This window comes from Emys orbicularis, chromosome 8, assembly GCF_028017835.1.
Source record: "Emys orbicularis isolate rEmyOrb1 chromosome 8, rEmyOrb1.hap1, whole genome shotgun sequence".
In the NCBI taxonomy this organism is placed as follows: Eukaryota; Metazoa; Chordata; order Testudines; family Emydidae; genus Emys; species Emys orbicularis.
The window spans coordinates 10364400-10378189 of record NC_088690.1 but is presented as its reverse complement, the minus strand read 5'-3'; the positions used below and the strand labels follow the sequence as shown (position 1 = coordinate 10378189).

At 43.4% G+C, this 13790-nt stretch overlaps 1 protein-coding gene across 1 annotated transcript in view; it reads left to right on the top strand.

The window, feature by feature from the left end:
* Positions 1–13790, top strand: part of EPS15 (epidermal growth factor receptor pathway substrate 15) — a 103792-nt gene that overhangs the window by 65806 nt on the left and 24196 nt on the right. Inside the window, 6 exon segments of the mRNA XM_065409191.1 lie at positions 5611–5772; positions 6461–6658; positions 10209–10406; positions 11840–11925; positions 12212–12333; positions 13158–13193. Coding sequence (XP_065265263.1) covers positions 5611–5772; positions 6461–6658; positions 10209–10406; positions 11840–11925; positions 12212–12333; positions 13158–13193 — 802 coding nt within the window.

Sequence of the window (13790 nt, the reverse complement as noted above, 5' to 3'; positions counted from 1 at the left end):
TGTTTGTTCCTGCAGAACAGATGAAGATATGGAAAAGTTAATTTTTAAGTATATTTGTAGCTGATATGTAAATGACTAACATAGAACAGTCGCTATTAAGATTATTAAAAAGCATGTAGTAATATGTGAATTGGTGATGTCCCTTTTTGAAGGGACTGGGAATTCTGCTCTAGTTTTAAATAAACATTTTTCTTTGTCACATTAGAAATTAAAATGTTAATGCTTACATTTCATTTATTTAGAGCAATACATATTATTAGTCCTTGATCAGTAATTGTTCAGAGCAAGCACTGTGAGTTTACATTCTGTGCAACTATGTGCTAATTTTTGTTGCATCTAAGCAAAGGCATTGTTTCAGAGGTTACTCCTGGGGGAATTCTGCACCACATGTGAAGAATTCATGTCCCATGCAGATTTCTTTGCTTCCCCACAGAAAAATGACTTTGACAGGGAAGCAAAGGAAAGCTGCAAGAGCAGTGACGCTCCACTCCCTAGCTGCGCAGGTACATTGTTTCAGGCACCCAGAGCAGCCGGCGGAGAGGTAAATCACTGCAGGGCTGGGGACACCCTAGCCAGTGGCTCCTCCCCTGAGCTGGGATCGGCAGCTAGTCCCGGCTGGGCTGGAGGCAGGAGAGGATGGGGACTTCCTCCTCCCCTGCAAGAAGTGGCTGTGTCTGTGTCAGACCCACCCCCAGAAACTTCCCCCAGCTGCAGGAAGCTCAGCATCCTCTCCTGCTTCCTGCCCCCATTGCTCCTTAGCTGGGGAGGGAAGGGTCATTGTATGGGGAGCTGCTCTTCCATCCGCCCAATCCCCATGCATCCGGACCTCCCATAAATAACCAGACACCCCTGCCAAGCCTCACCCCATACACCCAGAACCTCACCCCCATCCCCAGGCCTCCATACCCAAAGCCACCGAAACTCAACCCCTGCATCTTGAGTCCCCTGTCTCTGGACCCCTGTACCCAAACCACCCCCCACTGAGCTCCCTGCACTCAAACCCTGACAAGCCCCACCTCTCTGAGCCCCCACGCCACTGACCCCCAACTAGCTGCACCCAGATCCCCATCCCACCAAGCCCCACTCCCCCAGCACCCAGACCACTCTGCTGAGCCCCAACCACCTTCACCTGGAACCCCATGCAGAGTCCCATTGCACCTGGAACCCCCCCATGAGCCTCTGTGCATCCAGATCCCCTAACACCTAGACCTCCCGCGGTGATCTGCCTACACCCAGATTGTCCCACACAGAATCCTGTCACCCCATACCTGGATTCCCCCCACATTGAGCCCCTCCACACTTGGATCCCGCCTGGTTGAGCCTGCCTGCCCCACACCTGGTGCAGAGGGGCAGGGCCCCAGGATGTTTCTGGGGCAGGTCCAGGCCTTGTGCTGTGTCAGGGTTGGGTGCAGTCTCACTACTGAGTCTGTGTCCCGGTGGTGGGGGAGCTGCAGGGTGATCTCCCACCTTTGTGCAGCCAGCGGTCTGTGCTCCCCACTGCCATGCTGGAGCCTCTGCATTTATTTATTGACAAATAAAACTTGCAGAATTTTTAAATTTTTGGTGCAGAATGCCCTCAGGAGTAAGAGGTGTATGTGATAAATTACAGCATTGGTTTGTGGGATGTCTAGAGCATAACTGACGTTCCGGTGAGGAAAGGACTACTATAGCAAAGTATAACTTTTTGGCTCAGTTCAGCACTGGGAACAGCGTTGTGCTAGCTGTTTTTAAGAAACTAGCTAACTCTGAGGTTTTACAACTGCAGGACTGGCCAGTTTCTAGCATTTTGGTGAGTCTCTGAGAAGCACAGTGGGTGGGGGCCAAGGATATGAGGCAGGGGTTCAGGGAGGAGCCTCTCAGCCTGGGTCCAGGAAGTAGACTAAAGCTTGCAGCAGCATTCTAAGTCTGGGGGCAAGGAAGAATCAGCTCGCAGCTCTCCATGTGGTTCTTGCTAGTAAGAATGAGTCTTATGGAAATTAGGAATGGCTATAAATCTAAATCTAAAAAACCCCCACGAAGCTACTCATCTGCAGCTCAGGAAGAAAATGTTATGTCTGGGCTTTTGGAGTCAGTTACCGAAAGGAACCTGGCCCTTCAGTCAAAGGAGTTCAGCTAATTAGCAAGAGGAAGATGTTGGCAAATTGGTTTGAATTACCTAACAAGTGAATGAAAACAGAAAGATTCACTAATCCAGTTTGCTGTTAAAATGAGTGTAGCATTTACAGTAAATTAGGCAGACAAGAGCATAGAGTTAGAGTTCAAACAGTTACTTGAGCAGATGAAGGCGCAATCTCAATTATACTGAGCTTTTTCTTAATGATAGAGGATTGTTTAATCATCTTCCTGACACCTAACCCTGACCACATCCTCCCCATATTTGTATCACTCTACTTCCTTCTCCTCTGCTTAAAACACCTTTGCTTTTATGGTATTTCACCATTTAGCCCCTCTTATCAGATCTATCATTTTATTGAGCCACCAACCTTTACCTTTGCTCTTCCAAAAATGCAAGCCTAGATTGTCTGCTTGTTGAAGCACCTTTGCATTTTTTTTCCATGCCACCTCTTTTCGAGCAAGAAAAGCTTTCCCATCAAAATTTAGAGTGATCACCAGATCTTCCTTCAACTCCCACTTGTAGGCTCTGCTCTCCTCTCATGTCTACAGTACACTGCCATCTGATGAGAGTTAACTGGGCAGTGAACTGAGATTACTGTTGCACACGAAGTGCTCATTTTAATAGGTAAAACTTAAATAATTAATTCTCGGGTAGGCCTGCCTTTTTTTTTAATTGCGTGTTTGTACAGCGCATAGGACCTTATTGTGCTGATCTTTGATTGAGGTCTCTAGGTGTTACTGCAGTATAAATAATAATTACTGATCAGAACGAGTATTTTTATGGAGGGATTTAAATTGTGGTCATTTGTCATAGAAAAGGTAGCCTTCTTAAGGCACTGTAATGGGAATCTTGAGATCTGGTTCTAGTTTTGGTTCTGCCATTCGTATAATGCTGGGCAAGTCACTCATCCTTTCTGCCCTGATTTCCTCACCTGTAACTTTGAGATGGCACTCCTTTGCCACTCACGGGCGGCAAGGGTAACTTTCTTCTTTTTGTGAGGTGCACAGAAATTACAGTGGTGGGCACTACAGACATACCTATTAGATACATAATAAAATATAAATTAGAAAAATCCATAAATGTAACATACAAAAAGGTGAGGAGTAGATTTAAGGTAGAAGTAACATTTGTAAATTTCTTGGAGAAGTGACTGACTTTTTTACTTAAGAAAGTACTAATAAGCTGCTTCTAAAAGAGAGTGTCCTCCAAAAGCATATTGGATATTAGATATTATACAGCAAATCAATACCCTTAAAAATACAGCATATTTACCAGTCTAGTGTTTATGGAATGAAAGTAAGTGTTACCTGTAAATGCAGTAGTAGAAAAGGGTAATATCTATGTAGAAGGCAGTTCTCAGAATTTCATATATAGCAGGCTGGGCTCTGTGTAGGTTCATGGGTCTTCTCACACATTGTAACTCAGAGGTAAATTTCTTCATTTCTAAAAGCTTGGATGTGGGATTGATCTCCGAGATAAAAGCACTTTTCCTTGCAAAACCCAACAGGGTTTTGTTTTTTAGCTCTATTAATCATAAGCTAATTTTGACCAGACAAAATTTGGAAGTCAGTTTACGGCAATTCTGAGTAACTTCCCAACATCACTAAAAATGACATTTTCAAGCTTCTCCCCATTACACCCTAAATGTCCCCAGTTCCTTTCTCCCTTCATTTACCCCTGATTTTCTAGCCTTCACAATATTACTTTAAGCAGGTTGATTTCAGGCAGCCCCAGCCCTTCCCTTTCTCCGGGACTGTTTATCCCACCCTTCCCTTAGTCAGGAGTCTGTTATGTAGGCCAGTGGTTTTCAAACTTTTTTTTTCTGGCGACCTAGCTGAACAAAATTGTTGATGCCCGCGACCCAGCGGAACTGGGGATGAGGAGTTTGGGGTGTGGAAGGGGCTCAGGGCTGGAACAGAGGGTTGGGGTGCAGGAGTGAGGGCTGGGTGGTGGGGCCGGTAATGAAAGGTTCAGGTTGTGGGACAGGGCTCTGGGCTGGGGCAGGGGGGTTGGGTGTGGGAGGGGGTCAGGGCTCTGGGCTAGAGGTGCACACTCTGGGGTAGGGCCGGGGATGAGGGGCTTGGGGTGCAGCAAGGGGCTCCGGGTTTGGGGGGAGGCTCAGGGCTGGGGCAGGGGATTGGGGCGCAGGGTTGGAGTATGGGCTTACCTTGGGCGGCTCCCGGTCAGCCGTGCAGCGGGGGTGCTAAGGCAGGCTTCCTGCCTGTCCTGACACCATGGACTGCGCTGCACCCCATCAGCGGCCAGCAGCAGGTCTGGCTCCTAGGCGGAGGCGGGCATGTGGCTCCTTGCGGCTCTTGCCTGCAGGGACTGCCCCCTGAGCTCCCATTGGCTGGGAACAAGTACTTGGGGTGGGGGCAGCATATGGAGGCCCGTGAGCTCCCCACCTAGGAGCCGGACCTGCTGCTGGCCGTTTCAGGGCACAGCGCAGTGTCAGAACAGGTACGGACTAGCCTACCTTAGCCGGGCAGCACTACCGACAGGACTTTTAATGTCCCGGTCAGCAGTGCTGACCAGTGCCTTACATTCCGCGACCCACTACTGGGTCACGACCCGCAGTTTGAAAACCACTGGTGTAGGCAATCGTAGTATGGGGCTGGTCTGGCCAATGGTGGATGGGCGGGAGTGTCAAAAGGAGGAAACCGGCAGCTCTGGGAGTTGTTGGGAGAGTGCAGTGAAAGTCAGGGGAACAAGGACAGATGTGCAATCCACTCACTGCAACCCATGCTCAACCCGACCTGCAGCGAGCAGTGTGCTGTGCCAGCCCAGTAGAGGAGATGGGCTCAGCTGCTTGGGCTCTGCATCACATGATCCGCGTGCAGGTTGCAAATGGGTGAGGAGTAAATACAGAACCATCATGAAGCAACACAAGACAGCAGGACATTTCTCAAAGCCTGACCAATTGCCCGGTGTCCTGCAAAAGCAAGACTCCATAGGTATGCCTCTATAGAATATTAATATTAAATATGCTAACTCTTGCTTTCTGTAAACTGAAATTATCACTTGTTGAGCTGGTAAGATTTCCATTATTACCAAGAAATTAAACGAATTAGTATATTAGAATATAATTAAAGCATCAGATGGATGTAATCTAGTGGTATGAGCAGAGGAGGGCTCTAGATTTTAAATTCTGATCCCAACTGTCTTTTTGGATAAGCCAGTTAATCTTTGTTGCTGCATCTGGACGTTACCTTACTAAAATGCCGAGGATTCATTTATTTTGTGAAAGTGCCTTGAAGATAGAAAATAGTAATTCTAGAGTCATTTCATAGTTTTTTCAAGAGGTGTTTTACTATATTTCAGTTGGGGCTATAATTTTGGAATCTCTGGCTTGATTTTTTTCAAGTTTTTAAAAAGTTAACAGCATTTTGACTCTGTCCCTTTATGGCTCTAGGTGTTGCTCTGCAGTGAGAGGAATGCAGTAACTCCTTTTCAGTGGCCAAGGAAAAGAAACTGACAAAAATGTTTCTCTGCAGGATCTTCAATGTGAAGTGCAGAGGGAGAGCAGTACTCTACAGAAGCTGCAAGCTCAGAAACAGGAAGCACAGGAAATCCTTAATGGCCTTGATGAGCAAAAAATCAAGTTAGAGGAGCAACTTAATGATATCAGGCAGAAATGTGCTGAAGAGGCCCATTTGGTATGTTCTGGTAGTTTATATGCATAGTAGTCCCTCTTTTCAATTGAGACCCTTATTGATGGGAGTCTGCTCCAGCCCTCCACTGGAGGAAAATAGCCCTTTTAAAGAGGGACTGTGTTTGGGGAGAGGAGCATAGCTTGAGTAGGAGAAAACAGTGAGATACTTAGGGCTGGGTGAGGAGCAATAAGTGGGGAAAACATCATGCAGTTCAGTGATTCCCTGTTACATATAGGTCCTGCCCATGCTAGGGTTGAAAACATGCTGACTATCCTTGTGTTAACTACAGTTGTAGCAGCATTTTGACACTTTCACTGAGCAATGTAGACAGATGCTTTTTCTGTAAACTGTAGTATAGGCTATCAACTCCAGATAATCTATAGCGAGAATCTAAACTATCCCCTCTAGGTATAGCATCCTAACAGTGTTATCAATATAAAAATCTGTCCAGGTTTGTCAAGGAAACCATGCTAAAACCCTGTTAGCCATGATGATATTTAAACCCACTTTTGGCTACCTCTGGTTTAATATTAGCGTCGATATGGCCTTAAATCTCCAGTGGGAAACATACAATAATTGCAGCTGGGATTTTTCCTGATTATTTTTTGGTATTTGAAAGTAGCTTCTGATAAACATATCCTATTTTAATTGGATTTGGTTTTAATTAATGAAGTGTTCCTTCATTCTGCAGATTGCCTCACTGAAGGCTGAAGTAATGAGTCAGGAATCTAAGATCTCAACATATGAGGAGGAACTGACCAAAGCTCAAGAGGAGCTAAGTCGCCTGCAGCAAGAAACTGCTGAGCTAGAGCAGTGCGTTGAGTCAGGGAAAGCACAGCTGGGACCTCTTCAGCAGCATCTGGCGGATACACAACAGGAAATCAATTCAGTAAGGCATTGTGGAAAAGTATCAACAAATGTTAATATATCATAAGAAGACACCCCTTTTGGGTTTTTTTCCCTTTACTTTGCTCATTTTTCTTTTGCTTCCTTATACAAATTTTGTTTCCTGCTAACTGGTTAATATTACTGTAGTCTGATATTAATTATCAGATGATGCTATGCGAGCTATGGTATTTCTATTATTAAAGTCTCCAAGGTCAATGAGCTTATGTTTTGGATGATACAGGGGCCTCGTTTATATTACAATGTACATTTTACTTAATAAAATAATAATTTTATAAGAAAATTTCTTGAAAGTGAGGAACTAGCAGCTGCCCATACTATACTTGGCTCAAGTCAGTGCTGCTATCTAAGCTTTGTACTCCAGCCCTGACCCAGGACAGCCTTTGCTATTCTGGTCATTGACACATCTTGAGTAGAAACTTCAAAGGTTTATGTTGGTATTGTGATTTGGAGCATTGTCACTGGAGATTAAGAGCAGGTTAGACAAAAACCTGTGAGGGATGGTCTAGATAATACTTAATCCTGCCTTGAGTGCAGGGCACTGAATTTGAGGTCCCTTCTAGTCGTATTCTTTTATGATTGCATAAATGGGATTAAATTGAGAACCATCGAATGTATTTTCATTTGTGTTTGAGACTAGTTATCCAGAGGTGGTAAACTGGTGCACTAGCCACTGTGCACACACGTGCTCCATATGTACAATATATATTCAGTGTTCTGTTTAAAAAGAGCATTGTAGCTTCCATTTGCAATCACTGAGTTGAATTAGCGCCCCTCTGGTTATACGGTAGGTCTGAAACCCCTTTTATTTCTCTGCTTCCCCCCACACCCACACCCACACTCAACTTTATTTTTGCTAGTGGTTGACTCTGTTTCTCTGTGCTACTCCTGGACATCAGTGTAGCTAATATGCATCCTTGTTTTTTGCTGTTTTTCTTTCTCTCTGAATGTCTTACCAGTTTTTAGCAGGGTACTTCTCATTTGACTAGAAAGATGAAGTGCACCTCTAGAGGCCACTGTTAATGCGGCTTTGGTTTTCATGCTAGAGAGCACTATGGTCAGGGTCCTTCTTCCTGCTTGGTTAAGGCACAGCCACTTCTGCTAATATACAAACCAGATATTTTTTATTTTGAATTCCATGGGTAAGTCTGTTTTTTAGCTTTGAACCTAAAAATCTTAATTTAGACTCATAGACTTTAAGGTCAGAAGGGACCATTATGATCATCTAGTCTGACCTCCCGCATGATGCAGGCCACAAAAGCTGACCCACCCACTCCTGGAATAATTCTCTCCCTTGACTCAGCTGTTGAAGTCCCTAAATCATGATTTAAAGACTTCAAGTCGCAGAGAATCCTCCAGCAAGCGACCCCTGCCCCATGCTGCGGAGGAAGGCGAAAAACCTCCAGGGCCTTTGCCAATCTACCCTGGAGGAAAATTCCTTCCCGACCCCAAATATGGCGATCAGCAGAACCCCGAGCATGCGGGCAAGATTCTCCAGCCAGACCCGCATTGACCATTGATACTAATTACCTGCGATGGCGCGTTATTGACCTATTGACTAAAATCACGTTATTCCATCAAACCATCCCCTCCATAAACTTATCAAGCTTAATCTTAAAGCCAGAGAGGTCTTTCGCCCCCACTGTTTTAGTTTTTAACCCGGCAATTTAATGTTGGGAGTTTTACAGCCATCATCGCTATGTCGTTATTGTACGCTTACATTTTTATTTTTGGTGTTAAGCCTCACTTCTTCATGTGAATTACTGTATATACTCGTTCATTAGCCCGTTCGTTTATAAGATGGCCCCCAAGATGGTTAGGTAAAAATAGCAAAAACTGTATGACCCTTTCATAAGCCAACCCTGTATTTCAGGGGTTGGCAAACTTTGGCTCCCGGCCGTCAGGGTAAGCCGCTGGCGGGTCGGGACGTTTTGTTTACCCTGGAGCGTCTGCAGGCATGGAGCCCCTCAGCTCCCTGTGGCCACGGTTCGCCGTTCCCAGCCAATGGGAGCTGTGGGAAGTGGCTGCTCCATGCCTACAGACACTCCAGGTAAACAAAATGACAATGTATTAGATATTTAATTGTAATTCCATAGTTTAAAATCATCAAATTTTGGTGTAGACCCGATTATAAGCCGACCCCCACTATATGATGCGTCATTTTTTTACCAAAAATATTTGGCTTATGAATGAGTATATACAGTAATAAAAATGTATATTTTCCTTTAGAGATAATGTACAGTATATCCACACTCCTTGATTTCAGCCATAGGCTGAAGGTCCCTTCCAGTCCTAGCATCTATGGGGAAAAAAAAAAATGTAGTTTAGAAGCTGAGTAGCAAACAAATGTACTTGGCATTGTTGCATCACAGGGTATGTGAACCCAGGTTGAGAGAGAATATCTTTGTCTCCAGCTGCTTATTCCTTTTTTTCCATTAGCAAAGAGGCGCTTAAGAGAGTATCTGTCCCTCACATTTATTTTTGAGTGGTTAGTTGTATTTTTCTTGCAATAAGGAGCAATCTTTTTTTTAACAGATTTTTGAATTCATATTTTCTTTTGGTCTTCCTGATTTCCCCCTCTACCCCCACTTACAAAGAATGTACAGAAAGTACATTGGTGGCTGTGGCAGGATTGTCCAATGGTTCAGGTACTTACCTGGGACTCAGAAGATGCTGGTTGAATTTCCTACTCCTCCACAGGATTCCTTTGTGACCTTGGACAAATGACTTGGTTTGTCTGCCTCAGTTCCCATCTGTAAAATGGAATAATACTTCCCTACCTTACAGGGTGGTTGTGCAGATAAATGCTTTAGATTGTGAGGTGCTATGATGCTACAGTTATGCATATAAGTGTAACAAATGGTACAGATAGATAGGTAGATGTGAATATAGATCTCCTTATGGTGACATCCCATGAGATTTTTGGTCTTTAAAAATGTCTATTAACTCACCTTTGGAGAAGATGACTAATGTGTAATTTTTGTTCTCTTAAAGTGGGAATTCTGCTAGATGTTGGCTTTGCAATTTTGTCTTAACTTTGTTAAAAACAAAAGAATAACAGTTGGGGACTAATGCAGCTTAACTGTGCTCATGGATAATGGGATCTGTGACTCTGCTGGTAATACTGCTGCATATCTTCAAAGTACTTCACGAATGTTAATTACTCCTCACAATACCCCTATGAGGTAGGGTGGTGTTTCCCAGGTGGGGAAACAGTGTGAGAGAGGTTGTGATTTATCCAACTCGATAGACTAAGTTCTTGTTAGAAGTGGGATTTATCTGAGTTCTTAGCATCTAGTTCTGTTCTTAGACCACATGGCTTCTCCTCTTCTAAATTTTTTTGTGTTAATCATGTTCTGAACCTCACACCTGAGGCTGAAACCCAAGAGTGTGGCTCTGTTATTCCTCACTTTCAGAAAACAGTAATTTCAGGTACATACTGCATTCTCTCTCTCCCATGTGTAAGCAGAAAAGTATGTGCTATTTTCTCCTGCTGCTATACGAATATATGTATTTATGCTTTCTCTTTGCAGATGGAAACAAAACTGTTTGAGCTGAAAGAATTGGAAAATAACCAATTTAACTGGCACTCTCACCCACACAACCTACTTGTTAATGGTACTGCAGATCATTCTAGTCTTAGCAACAGCAGCAGTGAAGCTGCTAACCTTAATGAGAATGCTGAAAGGGAGAGTTCAGCAGAAGCTGAACAAATAAACCCCGAGTCTCCAGTGAGTAAAGAGTTTTGATTGCCTTCTTAGTTATTATATAGTACAGTAGTGATATCTGAGTGAGTTAGGGATGTAGTAAAGCTGAACTTTTTTTTTTTTTAAAAGACACAACAAATCAGTCATTTTATCAAAGATCATACTCATCTTCCAACAAAATGAAATATCATGAGAGCAGGCAATTTTCATTTGGATGACAAGTGACTATGTAGTAAGTTTACTTTGTCACCAAAACAAGTCTCTCATAAATTTAGTGATCTGAATTGATATTCCCTGTGCGCAAAAGGAGAACAATCATCTACAACTTAGGTAGCATGGACAGAATGAGAAATAGTACTGAAATCTAAGGGCTTGGCTACACTTGCGAGTTACAGCGCAATAAAGGAGCCCCGGGCGCACTGGCAAGGCACGTAGAGCGCTCTGACTCCGCGGCTACAGCGCTGCTGGTACTCACCTCGGCGAGTGGAATAACGTTTGCTGCGCCTTGGCTACAACGCCCAGGCGTCAGTGTGAACGAGGTGTTGCTTTACTGTGCTCTGATCGGCCTCCGGAAATGTCCCATAATCCCCTTAAGTCGAGTGGCCACTCTTGTCATTGTTTTGAACTCCTGTAGGAATGCGGAAATGCTCTTTCAAAGCCCCATTTCTGACAGCCGGCGTGCAAGCCGTTACTGTGGAATGCCGTGTGTGTGTGTGTGTGTGTGTGTGTGTGAGAGAGAGAGAGAGAGAGAGAGAGAGGGGGGCGGGGAGGGGGGTCTGTTACTGTCTGAACTTACAAGACAGCGCGCTGACATGCTCTCAGCCCCCCAAAAACCGACTCTCTCTCCCCCCACTTACACACAACACACTCCGTCACACTCCATCCCACCCCTCCCATTTTAAAATCACGCAGTCACTTGCATGCTGGGATAGCTGCCCATAAAGCACCACTCCCAATGCCGCTGCAGGTGCCGCAAATGTGGCCACGCCAGTGCGCTTGAAGCGGTCAGTGTGGACAGATTGCAGCGCTTTCCCTACTGCGCTCTACAAAGGCTGGTTTAACTCAAAGCACTCTACATCTGCAAGTGTAGCCTTGCCCTAAAGCTGCTCTGCTTGCTGAACTGCCTTTTTTCTTGGGTTCTTGGCTTTCGCTGCATCTTCAGAGTTCTCTAAGCATTTCATAATGTTACAAAATATAAAGATGCTCTTGGTCCACAAGGGTATGTGTTCTCTCTTTAGGTATTTGAATAGGCTACAGTATGTTTTTGTGTCAATTTGGCATATGGAAAATCAATAGTCAGTAGATCTGTTCCTTTTTAATAGGTGTGTTTTACAATTATATAGTTGGCATAGTCATTTATTGAAGTATATTCCATCTCTGATACAGAAACCCTTACATATTCTAGAGGATAGAATCTTGTCATATGTGAATGTCAGTGTTCTTGTTTGTTGTAATAGGTAAGGAATAGCCCTGAAACAACAAATGCTGCTATTGGAGAAGAGAAAGAGATCCTGACTGCAACTGTTAACAAAAAAGTGGGTTTGTACAGATTTAAAAACAGAATATAGCAAGAAATCTTTACATTGTTTGAGATGGATTATGTTCACTTCCAATCACTGAGTCGCCCCATGACCATAAAACACTTATTGTCATCACTTTGATTTCTACAGTTGCTTTTAATTTTGGGTATGAGTGTATGGAAAACTTTTTTTCATTTGGTATACTGAAGATTTCTGTTGACTGACTTTTCAGCTGTCCATCACTGAATTAAGTAGAATTGTAGTTGGTCTTTTAACTTTTAGTATCCTTATTTCTCTAAACTTCAAAAGGCAAATGTTTTTTCATACTTTTTCCCCCTAGGAAGATCCATTTGCTACAGAATCTCATCCTCTGCCTGATCAAGTTACAGAAGCCAATTTAGACTTCTTCCAGTCTGACCCCTTTGTTGGCAGTAAGTAGATTTTTCTGTTAGCATGAATTTCCTGAAAGAGGGTTAGTTGTATTAATGTGTCTTAAAAACTAATGTGTATTTGGACTGGAATTGAGTTTTGTAGTAGAAGAATGGTTTTCCATTGACTGCAGTTGTGGTGGGGTCTCTGAAATCTACCGGTGCATTGTGAGGGTTTTAGTCCAAGCACCAGAAGAGGGTAGCCATTAGTGTCTCAAAAACTGAATGTGAAAGGAGAGGTTTGCTTTTGCAGTAGCCATGGCAACTGCTCCTTCATCCACACCTCTTCTGCCTCCTCCCAGAGAGAAGTTTATGCTGATACCTGTTCTCCAGAGGCTGTCTTTCTGTATTAAAGAGGAGGGCAGATTCAGTCTGCTCTATTTTATGGAAACTTTGGGCCTAGTCCTGTAAATCTAACTCAAGGGAGTAGTAACTTTCACAATAGTCAGACTGCACTAGTCTTATTATAAAAACTCAGGATTTTCCAATAGATGTTACTGCTATGATTTTGTATTCTAAGCATATATGAAGGCAAATATTGTGGTATCTAAGCATTTACTATCCGTTACCACAGAGTTATCTTGGAAATCACCACTTTGACTATAATTACACTAGGAAATAGTGGTAACAGTTATTTGTTGGCAAATGTTGACTTTAATGCCAGCTATTGTAGTCCCACTGAAGTGAGAGGAAATACTCCGACAAGCAAGGGTTGCAAATTCCTTTATAGCTTGCTAGGAATCTGCAACGAAGTGACCCTCGGTTGAAAGCATGTTTTTGCTAAAAGTTTTCAGTGCTTTTTCCTTTTTTTATTTTTTTTTAAACAGGTGATCCTTTCAAGGATGACCCTTTTGGGAAAGTTGGTAAGTAGATACTAAAGCTCTTAAATTTAATGCTTTGTAAATATCTAGTGTGAAGGACTAGCTGTCTCATAGGATTGGTAATGGATTATATGAAAACTTTCACATCTAAATCACTTGTGAATCTGACCAAGGCAGTAATGACCTGAAACAGCTACCATTTGATGGATGTACAGAGCTTTGTGTTAAATATGTTTGGGCTCAGTAGGTTTAACTCAGTTGTCCACATCAAATTAGCCCCATTACTACTAGCTGTAATTGGCCCTTGGATGTGAGTCTGCAGAAAGGCCAAGGACTGAATAGCAATGTACACCAAACTATTCTTTCACCATGAGAAATAGCCAGAGTTGGGTTTGAGGCGCACTGATAGTGGTGCCAGTGACACTGTGCTGTCAGTGCCCGTTTAGTATCTGTCCTGTAGCTAATTGGGACTTTAATCTTGAGGGCTATCAATCCAGCACCTTTCTCTAGCACATCAAATTAGAATGGTTGTGCAGACAGTGTCATTGCATTGCCAGACCCTGAACTAATTTACAGGTGATTATTCTCAGTAAGTGAACTAAACTCTCTAGATAATAAAAACAGCATTTTTAGCAGAAG